The sequence below is a fragment of the Narcine bancroftii genome, unplaced genomic scaffold, assembly GCF_036971445.1.
Source record: "Narcine bancroftii isolate sNarBan1 unplaced genomic scaffold, sNarBan1.hap1 Scaffold_151, whole genome shotgun sequence".
Taxonomy (NCBI): domain Eukaryota; kingdom Metazoa; phylum Chordata; class Chondrichthyes; order Torpediniformes; family Narcinidae; genus Narcine; species Narcine bancroftii.
This window is the reverse complement of record NW_027211886.1, coordinates 4,532,798-4,548,385: the sequence shown is the minus strand read 5'-3', so window position 1 is coordinate 4,548,385 and position 15,588 is coordinate 4,532,798. Positions and strand designations below refer to the sequence as shown.

General features: G+C 41.3%; 1 protein-coding gene across 2 annotated transcripts in view; it reads left to right on the top strand.

Moving 5' to 3' along the window:
* The first annotated feature begins 972 nt into the window (after positions 1 to 972).
* The window catches only part of LOC138750451 (rasGAP-activating-like protein 1), a 313,399-nt gene continuing 298,783 nt past the window's right edge, over positions 973 to 15,588 (top strand). For both annotated transcript variants that reach the window (XM_069912509.1, XM_069912508.1), the window contains exons 1-2: positions 973 to 1,289; positions 1,403 to 1,459. In XM_069912509.1, the coding sequence (XP_069768610.1) occupies positions 1,225 to 1,289; positions 1,403 to 1,459 (122 nt within the window). In that variant the 5' untranslated portion in view covers positions 973 to 1,224. The remainder of the gene's footprint in view (positions 1,290 to 1,402; positions 1,460 to 15,588) is intronic.

Genomic DNA, 15,588 nt, shown 5'->3' with positions numbered 1-15,588 from the left:
TGACTTTTCAACCACTATTTTTTAGGAAAAAATTCATAGTAATGTTGTAAAATGGTCATAATAGGAATGTTTGCGCTTACGATGCTGCCGGAAAACACCAAATTTCATGCCAATAAATTCTGATATAGTAGATAAGGGGAGACCAGAGCTAGAGGACATAGCTTCACGATTCAAGAAAGTAGATCTAGGACAGAGTTGAGGGGGAACTGCTTTTCCCGGAGGGTGGTGAATCTGTGGAATTTACTGCCCATTGAAACAGTGGAGGCGACCTCAATAAATATACTTAAAACGGGGTTGGATAATTTTTTACAAAGTAGGGGAATTAAGGGGAAAAGGCAGGTAGGTGGAGATCAGCCATGAATGGTGGAGCCGGGTTGACGGGCCGAATGGCCTACTCCTGCTCCAATTTCTAATTGACTTAATGGACTGCTCCATTAATTGGCGAGGCAAAAAAAAAACGGTTCCACAAGGCTCTAAAGCAGAGGTTTATCCAGTATTTTTGCATCTTGTAATGTGAAGGCATTCTGTAGCGATGGTAAGATTGTTAATCAGGTCCCAGTCTTTGAATTGGACTGAGAGAAGGACTAGGTGGGAATATGGAAAGGGTTGGGGGCTGAGAAGTTTAGTTGATTTCACCCTGCTGACTCCATATACATAAAAACATGAAAAGTACTTTGGTTTCAGTCTGTGCCCCCACCCTAAACGTGCTGTGGCCCGGACCAAACCGGGTCGCGGAGAAATGTAGCCAAGAATCCGATACCTGAACTCCGCAATCCCCGCCGTGCGACCGCTGGGAGGCAGACACGTTCTCCAATCCATCGAGAAGGATGCGTCTCCTCACCGACCAGGTTATTGAGCTCCCTGCCTGCAGTGGCTCGCTTTCATTCAAACATTGCCAAACCCCACACGTCGCACACGCATTTTGCCACTGATTCCCCCCCCCCCCCCCCACCCCCACACACACAGCCTCTAAGTTCTGAGTCTTCATGAAAACAGACAGGACAAGGAGTGGACCTCGCAAGCCGCCGGTCTCGGCTCACTCACTGATCGCGCCGATTGCACCGCCAGCGGAGGGGACTCCAGCTTGTCTGGCAGACCCGGGTCGTGGGCGAGAGGGGGACGGACTGCCGAGCGCGTACCTGCTGCGACGATGAAGTGAACAAGCATCAAGTGCCAGAACATCGCAATTTAAATCACCGAAACTTTTCATTGCGGGCGGCCGGCATGGCAAAAAATACATCCTTGTATTTTCGGATAATCGAAGGCAAAAATTTACCCGCAAAGGACGTGTAAGTTTCTCGCATTGTCGACCTTGCTTCTGGCAAACACCAGCCACGAGTTGCTTTTGTTGTCCCCCCCAAAAAAAGCCATTGTAATGTGGCCCCGTCTGCCTTTGTTTCAGGTCAGGTACCAGCGATCCTTACTGTCTGATCAAGGTGGACAATGAAGTGGTGGCCAGGTGAGCGAGACTTTCTGCGATTCAGCATGGTCAAGGCATGTGTGCATTTGGAGACTTGTCCGCAGGCCGCTGTCTCCAAGCCCGCACACAGCGTTTCATTGCAAAATCTGTTTAACCACCCCCCCCCCCCCCCCACTTCCCCGGGATCTGGCGGACTTGTTGCACGAAGCGAGCCCTTTCTCCGAAAACCGCGCTTCCGCGAAAGCATGTCATTGCCACAGTCTTTGCAGCTCTTTTCTCTGTTGACAGGTGTATCGGTTCGATTGCAGAGCGGAGATGCCGCCGTTTCCGCTCCCTGAGTAAATGTTAGCGTTGTTCAGTCGGCAAGAACCCACAGATAACGCCAGCGCCCACCCCACCCCCTCTATAAAAACTGTTCAAAAGCCGGTTAAACCCATATTCCGGACCAGCATTTTTGGATTGCATTAGCGAATACCTGTCTAGGGCGTAAAGACACTTTGGATGAATTTATTTATTTTTTGCCCAACACCTCTGCTAATCCAATAATTTGCGTTAAATCAGATGAATGATGCAGGGTGAAACAAGTTTAATAAAACTCATCTCCCCCCATCTCACTCACTTTCAGTCCTCCTTGGCCCCCAAAACCGTGAACAACCAGAGACCAAGGCCAGGTCAACTTTATTATTCAGTTCAGATCAGAGAAGTGGGCATATGGGAATCCAATCATGTTCTGCGTTCTAAATATTGTTTCACAACGATTGGCTAATAATGCCAAACCAAATGTCTGTTCCCCTTCCTGACAATTATTGTGTTGCACTTTAATTGAGCGACTTCTGGGAGGACCAAGTAACCAACAATGAGCAAAGGGAAGTGTTGGCCCAGACCTTGGATGGGGTGCACTTGGTGAGAAGTTTGTGATGGGGGGAACATCCGAGCTGTGGATGGACTGTTAGAAAAGATCTGGTGGAATATCAAGCTCCTGTGTGAAGGCTGTGCAAGATAGTGGAGTTAGCATTGGTGTTCTCACAGTCCTTCAAAAAAAATGCTATTCTTGTGTTCTTAATGCCAGAAATGTTTAGTTTATTAGAAAATGCATTTTTCACACTGACTTATTAGAACTTCTGTTTATTTTGAATGTGTGAACACACATCATTAAATCTAGCTATATCATGGTTGATTTTAAAATCTCTTTCTTCTCATAGTTTCATTGTAGAAAGGTGTAAAAAAAAAATCTGTGTGCGTGGCTCTTGTTTTTGCTCTTCAACAAAAAAAAACAATATATTAAAAGTTTGGAGAAGAAAGCAACTCTGAGAAGTGCAGACTTTCTTAAGGACATGGATGTTTGAAGAATGGCAATTAATTTAAGGCAGTGGTTCTCAAACTTTTTTTCTTTCCACTCATCCCACTTTAAGTAATCCCTCTCCCATCAGTGTGCTGTGAATAGTAAGGGATGGCTTAAGGTGGGATGTGAGTGGAAAGGGAAGGTTGAGAATCACTGCTCTAGATCCAATTGTTACTGAAATCTTTTGCTTGAGAAAAATTCTCAATGGCCCATTTCCTTTGGGAGTTATGAAACCATGCACATAACGAATCAATTAGTTATGATTAAAACAGTAGTTTTCAAACTTTTTCTTTCCACCTACATACCACCTTAAGCCATCCCTTACTAATCACAGAGCATCTATGGCATTGGGAATACTTAAAGTGGTATGTCGGTGAAAAGAAAAAGGTTGAGAACCACTGATTTAAGGGTATTGGGAAGTTTGCCTGGCTCGGGACAAGGCACCAGAGTTTCTAGAAGTTTGGGACAGGTGGGTACTTTTGATTGATCTAAAGTGCCCTTGTATTCACTTGTGCTGGGGCCTACAGAAAAACATGTCCTAGAATCATATTGGACAAATTTGGACAGAAGAACCACAGAGAACAAGTTCATCAAGGGGTTAAACAAGGCATATTACATGCCTTCATTGGTTGGGTCACATTTGGAGTTTTGTGTGCAGTCCTGCTTGCTGCATTGCAGGAAGTGGAGGCTTCAGAGAGCATGCAGCAGAGGGTCATCAGGATTTTGCCTGGATTAGGGAATATGAGATCTGCAGAAAGGTTGGGCAAACTTGGATTGTTTCCACTCGAGTGTCAGAGGCTGAGGCATGTATATAAAGTATGTAGAAAGTATCTAAAATTGTGAGAGGCATGGGAAATAGTTAGTCTTTACAGCCGGGAGGAAATATCAAATACTAGAAGCCTAGTTTTAAGGTGAGAAGGTGAAGGTTTAGAAATCAAATCCAATTTGTGTTAATCGTGTTGGCAGTGGCCAGAAAGTGCATTGTGGTGACTTGGAAGTCCGACTCTATTCTTCATATCGAGCGAAGGAACAAGGAAATTCAAAGTTGCGTTCCCCTGGAGAAAATAACTTAAAATCTGAGAAACAAGTGCAGCACCTTTCGGAAGATTTGGCAGCCATACATGCACTACATAGGTACATGGAAGTGATTGTTCTACCGTTCCCTGCTGTGGTGTTTCCACTCCGTAAATGGTTATATGGCTCCCTCTCTCCCGCACTGATCCCGATCAAGTCAAGTCAAGAATGAGCACTGACCCGGAAGCCGTCCATCGAGCTGTGATAGTTCCTGTTTCTTTTTTTTGTTTCTTTTTTATTATTTATACTCTTATTAATTTCCTTAATTTTAATGTGTTTTATTGTTATCAACATTGTAGTATGAATGAATCTTTTATTTTTATAGGTGGGTAATGACGTGGGCTTGTATATACAGTCATAGAGAAAAGGAGTACATATACATGCATACGAGATTGTGAACTGCCATCATTGGTAGGACGTGGTATATGACTGTACAGGCCTGGGTGAAAAATTATAAATAAAATTTTCAAATAAAAAGAGAAGGGGAAGGTTTAGAGGAGATTTATAAGGCAGGTTTCTTGCACGGAGAGTAGTAGTTACTTGGAATGTGCTGCCAGGGGAAGTGGTGGAAGCAGTAATTATAACATAATTTAAGAGCCATTTAGACAGATATGTCAGCTGGTAAGAAGAGGCAAGATATAGACCATGTGCACCAGATATGCAATTTAAATTTTTTTCATGGTCAGCACGGACATCAAGGGATGTAACAGAAAATGCTAGAAACATACTGTAGAAATAACGCTAAACATAGGTGTTGTAAATTTATGCAGTTTTGAGTCTTGATCAGCAACAATATCTTTCTCTTCTCACCACTGATACTGCTTGTTTTGCGATATGTCCTGTATTCACTGCTTTTATTTTAATTTCTGGCATCCACAAATATAACTGTCTTGTTACTGAGATCTAGTCTTTTAATAGATCTTGTAATATTGAGTATCATTTACTTGTTTCAACTCTTCAGTGTGATATTCAGCTCATAAATAAACACATTTCCAATAAACTTTCACATTACTAGCTTACAGAAAAATATTTTCCTGGGACTCATTACTAAGATTACAATCCCAACAGACCAATTTTGTTGAGTAGTTGGTTCCAAGGTCACCTAAGAGAATTGAATGAAACACGAGCTTGTTGACTTCATCCACTTTCCTGCCAACTTACACCCCAACCTCAAATTCACTGAGTTCACCTCTAGCAACACTCTCCCTTTCCTCAATCTCTCTGTCTCCATCTTGGGAGACAAACTCATGACAGACATCTTCTATAAACCCACAAAATCCCACAGCTACCTTGACTACACCACTTCATATCATGTCCCCTATAAGAATTTCATTCCATTCTCTCAATTCTTCTGTCTTCATCGCATCTGCACCCAGGGCGAGGACTTCCATGCCAGATTATCAGAGATGTACTCCTTCTTCAAACAACATGGCATTCCCTCTACCACCATCAACTTGGCCCTCACCTACATATCCTTCATTACCCACTCATCTGTCCTGGGTCTATCCACTCCCATGCGCAACAAGGACAGGATTCCTCTTGTCCTCACCAGTCTCTGCATCCAACACATTCTCCTCTGCCATTTCTGTCACCTATTACATGATTCCATAGCATGACCTGTATTCCCCTCTTCATCTACTACAAGGACCACTCTCTCCTCCCATCCCTTTGGGACCTACCCCTGTGACCACAGGAGATGCTCCACTTGCACCCACACCACCTCCCTCACCACCATTTGGGCCCCAAACAGTCCTTCCAAGGGAAGCAGCATTTCACTTGTGAATCTGCAGGGTCATCTACTAGATCCAGTGATCCTGTTTTGGTCTCTCTACATCAAAGGGTCTAGGCACAATAGCATGAATCTCCCGGTAGCCACCCATTTCAATTCCCCATCCCATTCCCTTGCTGACCTGTCTGTCCATGCACTGCCAGACTGAGACCACTTGCAAAATGGAGGAACAACATCTTTTGACTGGGAACCCTCCAACTAGATGACATTAATATTGACTTCTCTGGCTTTTGTTAAACTCCTATCCATTCCTTCTTCCCTTATCGCCTTACCCCAGCTCATCTCACTCTCTCTTTTCCCTCTCTATTTTCACACAGACTTAATCAACTCTCACCTCTCTTTATCATATCCAATTAAGACCTTTTGTTGGTCTGGATTCATCCCCCAGCCCAGCACTATCTCTATTCTGCGATTTCCTGTGTATTGCTCATTCTGCTTATTCTTTGATTCTTCCTTGAAGAAGGACTCCGGCCTGAAACTTCGGCAATACATATTTGTCTCCTATGGTCGTTGAAAGACCGGCTGAGTGCCTCCAGCATTTGGGTGTGCTTTTGCAACTAACAGAATTATTTGTATTTATTGGTGATCACCATATGAAGGTCAATTTGTTATTGATCATTTTAATTTGTGATGGTACTCTATTTAATTAGACTTCAGTTTCTGTTCACAACCAAAGACAACATTAGTAAGATTCCAGATATTTATACATAGCATACACCTTACAGAATAAAAATACCTTCCACAAATGGTTTAATGTTAGTGCAGGGTGAATTTATCAAATTTTATATTCCTTCAATCTGTGCCTCTATCCAGTCAGCATCCATGAAAGGTTGAATGACTTTGAAATTTTGCTCTAAAAGTTGAGCACCCATAAAACTTTATTTTCAAACAGCTTTTCGATCTTTAGTCTGAAGATAGGCATAATAAATAACAATTGAGCTTAAACAAATTCAGTATTGAACAGACCATTGAGATCCATACTTTTCCGAGATCAGCTACGAGTTCGATGAACATTGGATAAAGCTTGTGTAATTTAGCTACTCATGATCTCCAGATTGTTTTCACCTGCAGATCAACAACAACAACCTGTCCTTCTGTAGTCGTGCAGTGCCTTTTACAGATTAAATTTCACAGGTTTACAAATTGTCCTAGTTGGTAATTATTTTGTACAAAACTGACACAAATCTCCATAGGATTTGTTAGTATAAAAGACAAATGGTGTGTTGAAAGAGCTGGTTGCTTTAACGAAGTGTTTAAAGCAGGAAAAAGAAGAGAAAATTTTCTATGCTTTGCACCAATCTAATTATGCCTTTCACGCCTTTGTTGTGAGTGTCTTGAGGGTCCTGTGTGATTGTGGTTAGTTAAACGTTAAGCATTAAATATCGAGGGTGCGGGGTTGGGGGGGTGGTGGGTGAGGGAGGAGGATGGAAATAGCTTGAACCTTGCAGAGGAATTTGTATAGAATTGACAATGGTAAACTGTAGTCGTGTTAACAGTGAGACAAGATTAATGCTGAAAACTCTGAGTTCAAGTTTGAAAATCATAAATTCAACAAATTCCAACACTGCCAGCCACAGTTGCATTCTGTGTACAACTTAAAAAACATTGATAAACAGAAATATTAAAAAAAAGGTCTGGAAACTCAGCATGTTATCAGCAGCTGGATAAAAAAGACTATATTTTCAGAGCTAGAAAAAGAAACAAGCAAAAATTAGAGGCAGGGAGGATTTCTTTCCTTTTTGTGCTGTCTTTAACCTTAGTTGATTGTTAATCAACTTTGTCTAGTTTTTGCCCATTGTTTTCTACAGGACTTGACCATCTTTTAACTCATGAATATAATTTTCAATCTTAATCCAAAGGCAACGTCATTGCTAAAGTTATGTTACAACAAATACGTGGTTGAGTGTCAGATCTGAAGACTGGTGAGAAGAATTGGCTGCCTTTGTCACATTACATAATATTGAGAATTTATGAAGATTGATTAAAATATAGGCTATGAATCACCTGAAACGCTGTTTACATCGTCATCTTTATTTGCACCATTTCAATAACATTCTGATATGTCAAACCAAGATTCTTGCTAGGTCAAAACCTTAAAAACAGGAAACATTATTCGTGCAGGCATAGAGGTTAGTTCCACCTAAAATGTTGGAGCCACAGATTTGAATGATTTAGAAAACTGATCCCTGATTCAGAAGGTTCCCTTTTTTTGAGTTGTAAAGTTAATAGGTAATGCTTAGTGTTTCAATATCTGTAATGGTATTAAGTATTAGGGAAGGCTTAAATAATTCTATTTAATTATGTTTCTTTCTCTACATAGTATTTTGAAATGTTGCTGTCTTCTATCTTGAAGAAGATGTTATTGCTTACCTAATCGGATGGAAGAAATGCAATAGAGGTGGAGCCTTTTTGTGGCTGCCAATCTTAGGCAGATGGCTGCATAATTGAGATGAATTCTCAGGCAGATGAGTATGTAATTGAAATGAATGAATCATTATTTAAATATGAGGGGTTCTTTATACCAGTATCTCGAGAAGTAGTTTCTCAGTTTCTGCTTTTTTTTTTGTTCTTGGGTTTTCAATTTTGCCTTTGCTTTGCATTTTCCCATTAGGCTCACCAGCAAGTTCTATGAAGATTTTATCCATGACATGGGGAAAATAAAAGGGTTAAATTGATGGAATTCTGCTGCCTTTTTAAAAATTTTTTTTGTTGACGGGTGAGCTTGGGGAAGGCTGACCATTGGTTGTAGTGAATTGACAGTCCCACCTCAGTGTAGTGGGGCATCCGAGAGACGGAATTTTATTCCCATCGCTTAGAGACCGGAGAAACATCTCTCATAGTAAGAACTCAGACTTGTGTTTCCCCACAAACTTCTTAATGTTCACACAAAGCAAAAAAGGCCTGTTGCTATTTACTGATCTGCCTTTGACTTCTAAAAGCACATTAGGACCCAACTGATAATCATTAATACAAGGACAAAGCCTTCAGACTGCATATCACCTGCACTTTAATCTTTAAAATCTTAAACAGATTGGAAGAAATGCTTTCTTTCCTTCTCAAAATTGGTTGCTACTTTCCTCCTCCTTGGGTACAGTGGCAGTCCAGAGGGATTTTATTATCTTTTTATCATTTCTCTTTCTGGTAGTGAAAGATCCCTTCTTGATTACACAGGATCTTGTCATATGGCTGGACTTTCATTTCAAATCCTGGAATGTCTTAGGCTAAGAGTATATTCACTGCAAGCACAACAGAGAAGGTGGCTTACTACTGCCTTGTTGGGAGGAGTTAGAGGTAGGCATTAGTGCCAGCCTAAGCACAGCATGCTGGAGCATCTCAGGAGATCAAACAGCATCAATGGGAGAAAAGGAACAGTCAACATTTCGAGCTAAAACCCTTTATATCGAGATTTGATGAAGGGGTTTGGCTCGAAATGTCAACTATTCTTTTCCTCCCACTGATGCTGTTTGACCTTTTGAGATTGTGTTTACCTTCAGATTCCGGTATCTGCAGTGTCTTGCGTGTCTCCAGTAAGGCTGACCATTGCATAGCATTGCACAGTAGGATAAAAGAAAAGTAGCATCTAATTTTGGATTTAATTTCCAATGTTATCCTTTGCCAGTGCTCTCTAATATTTACCTTCAATTCTGTACTTCCAGCTGTCATCTATTTCAGTTCTTTGATCCATTTTTGGGGTGAATGGGAAGAAATTTCTTAAGCATAATGTGGTGAATCTGTGAAATTCACCATCCAAGAGGGCAGTGAAGGGTCAAATGTTGGGTTTGTACGAGACAGAGATTGGTAGACCTTTAGATATTAACAGTACGAGAGGAAATGGAGTAGCTATGATCTGATTGAACAGTGAACCATGTAGAATGGTTTGAATGGCCTAATCCTGCTTCTGCTCTTTTGTTTTGGTGTTTTTTTTCATGCCTAATTAAAGGAAATCATTGTTAAAATTTAACAATCCAGGTCTAACTGCTATGTGGCATCTCACAGACTAGGAAACTAGGAATAAAAATACTGTATTCTGAAACAAACATCGAAATGCTGTAAGAACTCTGGCAGTCAACGATTATATGTGGAAAGAGAAATCTGTTCATGTTTTAGGTCCCTCATCAGGTCCTGCTTTCTAGCCCTACCTGATGTACCCAACAGGTTAGACAGCATTGGTGGAGACAAAAACTGAGTTAATGGCACAGCAAATTCAATAGCAGTTCAAGTGTAGGAAGAAAAATAAGGGGGAGGGGGTGGATAGAAAGAAAGGTAATTCTCTGAAGTAATTCACTTCTTGAGGAATGAAATTTAAGTTCTTGCTCATATTGTTTTTGGCGAGAGAGATTTTTGGCCTCTCAATACTGCCACCTGCACCCTCGCCTCATTCAATTTACTCGGGGGGGAGCATGCTCGTCAAACAAAGGCTCAGTGTGGAGCCCAGCACTCCCCTCAAAGCAAGTTATCGATTGTACCATCGGCATGTACTACAAACATGGCTGTTCCACTGCTGGCGGGGGGGCTACCCTGGTTGATCTTCTCATGGGGGGGAAGTGATCAGTGGTGGTGGCAGGTCTGGATGGCACATGCCACTCGAGGGAAGGTGGTCCATGAAGCTACTGGCCCGCTTCCTGGACAGCCACAGCACCTCCGCAAGCTTCTTGAAGCTGGGTGGGTAGTTTGAGTGCTTTGTGTTTCAGCACCCAATATGGCGGCACCAAAATGTCACCTTCGCATATAAGTCCCGGCATGGTTTTTGAGCTGATGTTTTTGTTTGGGGGGGAGGGGGGTGGATGGGCGGTCAAATACGGACTATGCCGTCAAATACGGTAATGGGAAATTCATGTGTAACTGCAGCAAGTTCAAAGAACTTACAGAAATTAACATAATTGCTGAAAATATTGGAGAGAGTAACAGAGTTAATCTTTTCAGGTGATAATCTTTCTGATTAAACTTCATTTGTTTAATCTGGCATCTATCAGAAAATCTCATTGCTAATTTCCATCTTCTCCCACTTACCACCTCTTCTTCGCCGTCACCTTTCCTCTTTTGCCCCTCCCATCACCTCCAGCAGATTGAAGAGGCCTATGGTTATCTTGGAACATTGCAGAAATCAGGATAATGCTAATTTGCAACATCAGTATTAGAGTCAGATACTTGTGGTTGCTGGTCCCTCACTTTCATGGATAGGTTGCACTCTTTTAGTAGCTGAACATTACCATTATTTTGTTACACTAGTTAATGATGAGGTGGTTTTCAGATTGCCAGATTTTTTCATGCAACGAGCATAATTATGCAAATCTCGCTGAAGTTGTCATTCCATCTTGCTGCAATTCGAAACTGAATTGGATCAAGACTTTAATTTACTTATTTCAAGCAAAAAGCTTCCAAGTGTTTTGTAAATGTTCACCTCAGCTAATATGACATAAAACATCAGAATAATGATCCTGTACAGAGCAGAGGAGATCATGGGCCAGATTTGATGGAGCTACAGCTCTTAATATTATCAAGTGGAAAGATAGAAACAGACTGGCTGATGTGTTTTTTTTTAAAAAAAAACAAGTCCTAGATATCAGCCTAAACATTGAATGTTACAGAGTGTGCTCAGTGGCTTTTTAATTGGCCACTAATAAACATGTAAGAATGCCTTTGTATCTCACAGATGTCGATTCACATAGAAGATAGCCGCATCTTTCTAATATTCTCCTGTAATGTTAGTGCACGGGTGCTCTGGATGGAGGTATTACCTTACTAACCCAATTTGCTTGCCATTATTTTTTAAAATATATTCAGAGAAGTGTCTGAAACCCAGATTGGCCCCATTTTGGTTCTGTCCATTGATCTTTCCTCGGCATATAATAGAAAAGTAATCAAAGGAAGTTTAAAGAACAACACTTTGATATTGATGGACGTATGAAACACATTTCAACACTGATTGGATCATCATTGTATTTTCTCCCTTGAGCAGCATATTGCATCAAGCAAGCAAACCTAACTAATATGAAGAAATAATTTTAAAAGTGAATGCTAAAAGAACTCAGCAGGACGGGGTGTGGGGGTTGGTAGTGAAGGGGGCAGGGGATGGAGACAGAGGGGAGAAATCTGGAGAGAGAGTTAACATTTCAGGTTGATGTCTATGCATTAGATGCTGCCTTAGTTCTGCTTTCCAGCATCTACAGTTTAATTTAGCTTTGTGTTGAACAATTTTCCATTTGCCAAGTTAATAATTTCTTGCAGTTCTTGAGGAACTAAGACAAAATTTCACTGTTGCATTGATGTGTGAAGAAATGATCTATGCCAGTGGTTTTCAACCTTTTTTCCACTCGCATCCCTTACTAACCACAGAGCAACTATGGCATCCTAGGCCATAGATGTTCTGTAGTTCATGTATGTTTTGTTTACATAGAATTAATATGATTTTTCTGCTCTAAAGTGTCTCCCTACCTTCCAGGAGTGGCTGTTCACATGGAAATGACCAAAACCCCAAATATTCATATCACACTGTGAGTTTAGACAGAATGCTGAAAGTGTGGTATTTAAGGAGGCTGAATGCAGGAGCGCAATGCTAATTATTTAGGTGCTGGAGCTCACCAAAAATGGCGACAAGGAGGTGCTGGAGCGGCCTCATGAGGTGCCAGAGCTGAGGTGCTGGAGTGTTGCTCTGATCTCCGGCAGCACTGCATTCCTAGGTGGACGTCCGATTCATTACCCCTTTATTTACAGATTGCCTACAGTCCAGTTTAGACCGCAGGCGATGCACGAAAATAACTAGGGGTTGAGGAGGTGAAATGTCAGAACATGAATGAGCCCTTTACTGATCTTTTTACACAGACTGCATTCCGGGAAATTGGAAATAATTTCCTGGAATGGAGTGGCTGTGTGTACAGGTAATGTAAATTTAAGGGTTAAAAAGCTGAATTATTCAAAAGTAATGCCATGACCATGAGCTTGCATATTTGTATAGAAGGTGTCCCATTGTTTGCGGTTATCTTTATGATCTTCAACTTATGAATCTCTGAGTTGTATTCCTTCCAGACTGACATTTTTCTCTTTAATCATTATGAAGGCCTGAAACGAGGTATTCCCTGTTCTTCAAATATTCAAAGAGTCCATCTGTTACCTGCTTTGTTCAGGGTATGCATCATCTGTTTGCAAATTTAATGAAACAGCTCCTTTATATTGCGCTACAAGCATTCCCAATATGACTCAAATTTGGACCCAATAACCAATTCATAACAGTAATTTTGGTACAGATATAGTTACAGCTGCAATCCTATTCATACCATGTGTTCATATGTGACACCTTTCATGACCTGATGTTATGATAAAATAACCAATTTTGTCATAATTTAGAATATTTCAAGACAGAAAATTGAGACCAGTCAAATAAGAAAAAAAATACACACACATATTGTGTTCTTTCAACATATATATATTTTTATCATTGTATCTCGATCCATTATAAGGCAGTTATAGTGTTGTCGAGTTATGCAGCATGGAAACTGACCCTGTGATGTAATGTATCTATGCCAACAAGGTACCTGCCTGAGTTTGGCACATATCCTTCTAATTCTTCCCTAACAATGTACCTGCCCAAATGCCTTTTAAACATTGATTTTTATCTGCATCCACCATCTCCTCTGTCCGTTTTTTCCGTGTACGTACCATTGCCTGTGTGGAAAACACTTACCCCTCAGGTCCCCTTTTTTCCCCTCCTCCTTGACCTTGAATCTATTATTTCAGACTCTGTTATCCTGGGAGCAAGACTGCCACTATTTGCCTTATCTATTGTCTCTTATAATTTTATAAACCTCGATAGGTCATACCTTAGCCTCATTCACTCCAAGGAAAAAAGTTCCCAGCCTATACAGTCTTTCTTATAACTCATGCTCTCCAATTCCAGCAACATCCTTGTGTTTTTTTTTGCATCCTCTCTAGCTTAATCACATCCTTCTTGTGGCAGCCAGAATTTCACACAACACTCCAATGACAGTCTTACCAATGACAAGTACAACTGCAACATGTCATCCCAACTTCTCAATATTGCGAGCTCTTTTGTTATATATTTTATTTGTTTAGTTAAATAATTTAGAAACTTAGCCAAGAATTTCTTATGGCCAGGCTTGATCTTGCCTTTGTCTCCTGTTCTGCATGCATTCTAAACCTGCATGCTGGTTGTTTGAATGTGACATTGTCCCATACTTGTTAAGGGTTTAAATTTTAATTACTGAAAGAGGAGTTCTGGAGAAAACCTCTACTGCTCACATGTGGAGGCTCTCGCCACTCGCTGCACATTTCAGTCAGGCATCATGGCTGGAACACACCGCAGTGACTAATTTAATTTCGGGTGATAGCTGAAAGATTTAAAGGGGACCTGATGAGCAAATTTTTTTAATCAGAGTGCTGGGCATGTGGAAGAGGTAGTAACAGGTACAATTAAAAGATATTTAGATAGGTACATGGATAAGAAAGGGTTGAGGGATATCAGTGGTTCTCAACCTTTTTCTTTCCACTCACATACCACTTTAAGTATTTCCTATGCCATAGGTGCTCTGTGATTAGTAATGGTGGTATGTGGGTGGATAGATTAAGGTTGAAAACCACTGATTTAATCGTACTTAATTGACTCGTTATGTGCACCGTTTCATAACTCCAAAGGAAATGGGCCAATGACAATTTCTCAAGCAAAAGATTTCAGTAACAACTGGGTCTAGAGCAGTGATTCTCAACCTTCCCTTCCCACTCACATACCACCTTAAGCAATCCCTTACTAATCAAAGAGCACCGATGGCGTAGGGATTGCTTAAAGTGGTATGTGAGTGGAAAGAAAAATGGTTGAGAACCACTGAGCTAAATGGAGGGGCATGAGTCTAGTTTAGGTTGGCAACTTAGTCGGTGTGGATGAAGGGCCCATTTCTGTGCTGGGCAACTCTGAGTCTGACTCTAATGTGAACCCTGCTTCTTGACTGAGTGACCGGAGCCCTGTTGGTTGAGTCCAGTTGAAACAAAAGCCATTGAAATGTTGTCTTAGACCTGGGGTGGCAAAACTGCGGCTTTTTGATAGGAATGTGTGGCTTACGGAGGTATTATGGCTGTGTTGTTTGTGGTGTGGCTTGTGTTTGTGTGATTGTGGTGGCTGTGTTGTAGGCAGTGGAATGAGTGGAGTGGGAGTCTGATCCAGGCCGCCCCGAGCTCCCGAAACCCCGGCCGCTCCCCACACCCGAGCTCCTGATGTCCCGATGTCAGACTCTCATCCAGGCCCCGGACACACACCCACCCATCGGAGCTCCCGACATTTCAAACACAGTCTTGCCACCTGGTCTCAGCTGGTCACCCGTCTGAGTTCCTGACACTGCAAATGACTCCAGTACTTACTGCGGTCAAACTTCATGTGTGTGTAATAATCGATCCTCTAAATTTTACCCCAAGACTTGGTTCACAAAATTTGACTATTACACGAGTATATATTGTCTACATTTTGATTGCTGAAACCAGTACAAAGGGTAAAAACTACATACATGAATAAATATTATTACATACATATATTTGTTATTATTATATAAAGATTTGTATCAAAATGTGCACGGAGGAGTAAAAATGTGTATGTAATTTTTTTTCATGTCTTGTGGCTCTCAAACATCTGAAGTTTATTGTATATGGCTCTTTAAGCAAGTTTGGCCACCCCTTTCACACTTGCCAGTGATTCCAAGAAACAAACTCCAATCAGCCTTTAAAGTAGCAAGTGTGAAAGCAAAATCTGCTCAATGCCGGCATCCGATGACATCATCTCACACTGGGGATTGATGGTCTCGAGCCCAAGACGCCTGTGTTGTGATAAGGGAAGTGTGAAATGGGCAAGTGCATTGTGGAATTGAAATGACATCATTTTTTGTGTGATCACATCAGGGTCTGGGTAGAAGTGAGCTGGAGTGAAGGTAATCCAGACACTCCTCCTCCATCTCTGCTCTGAAG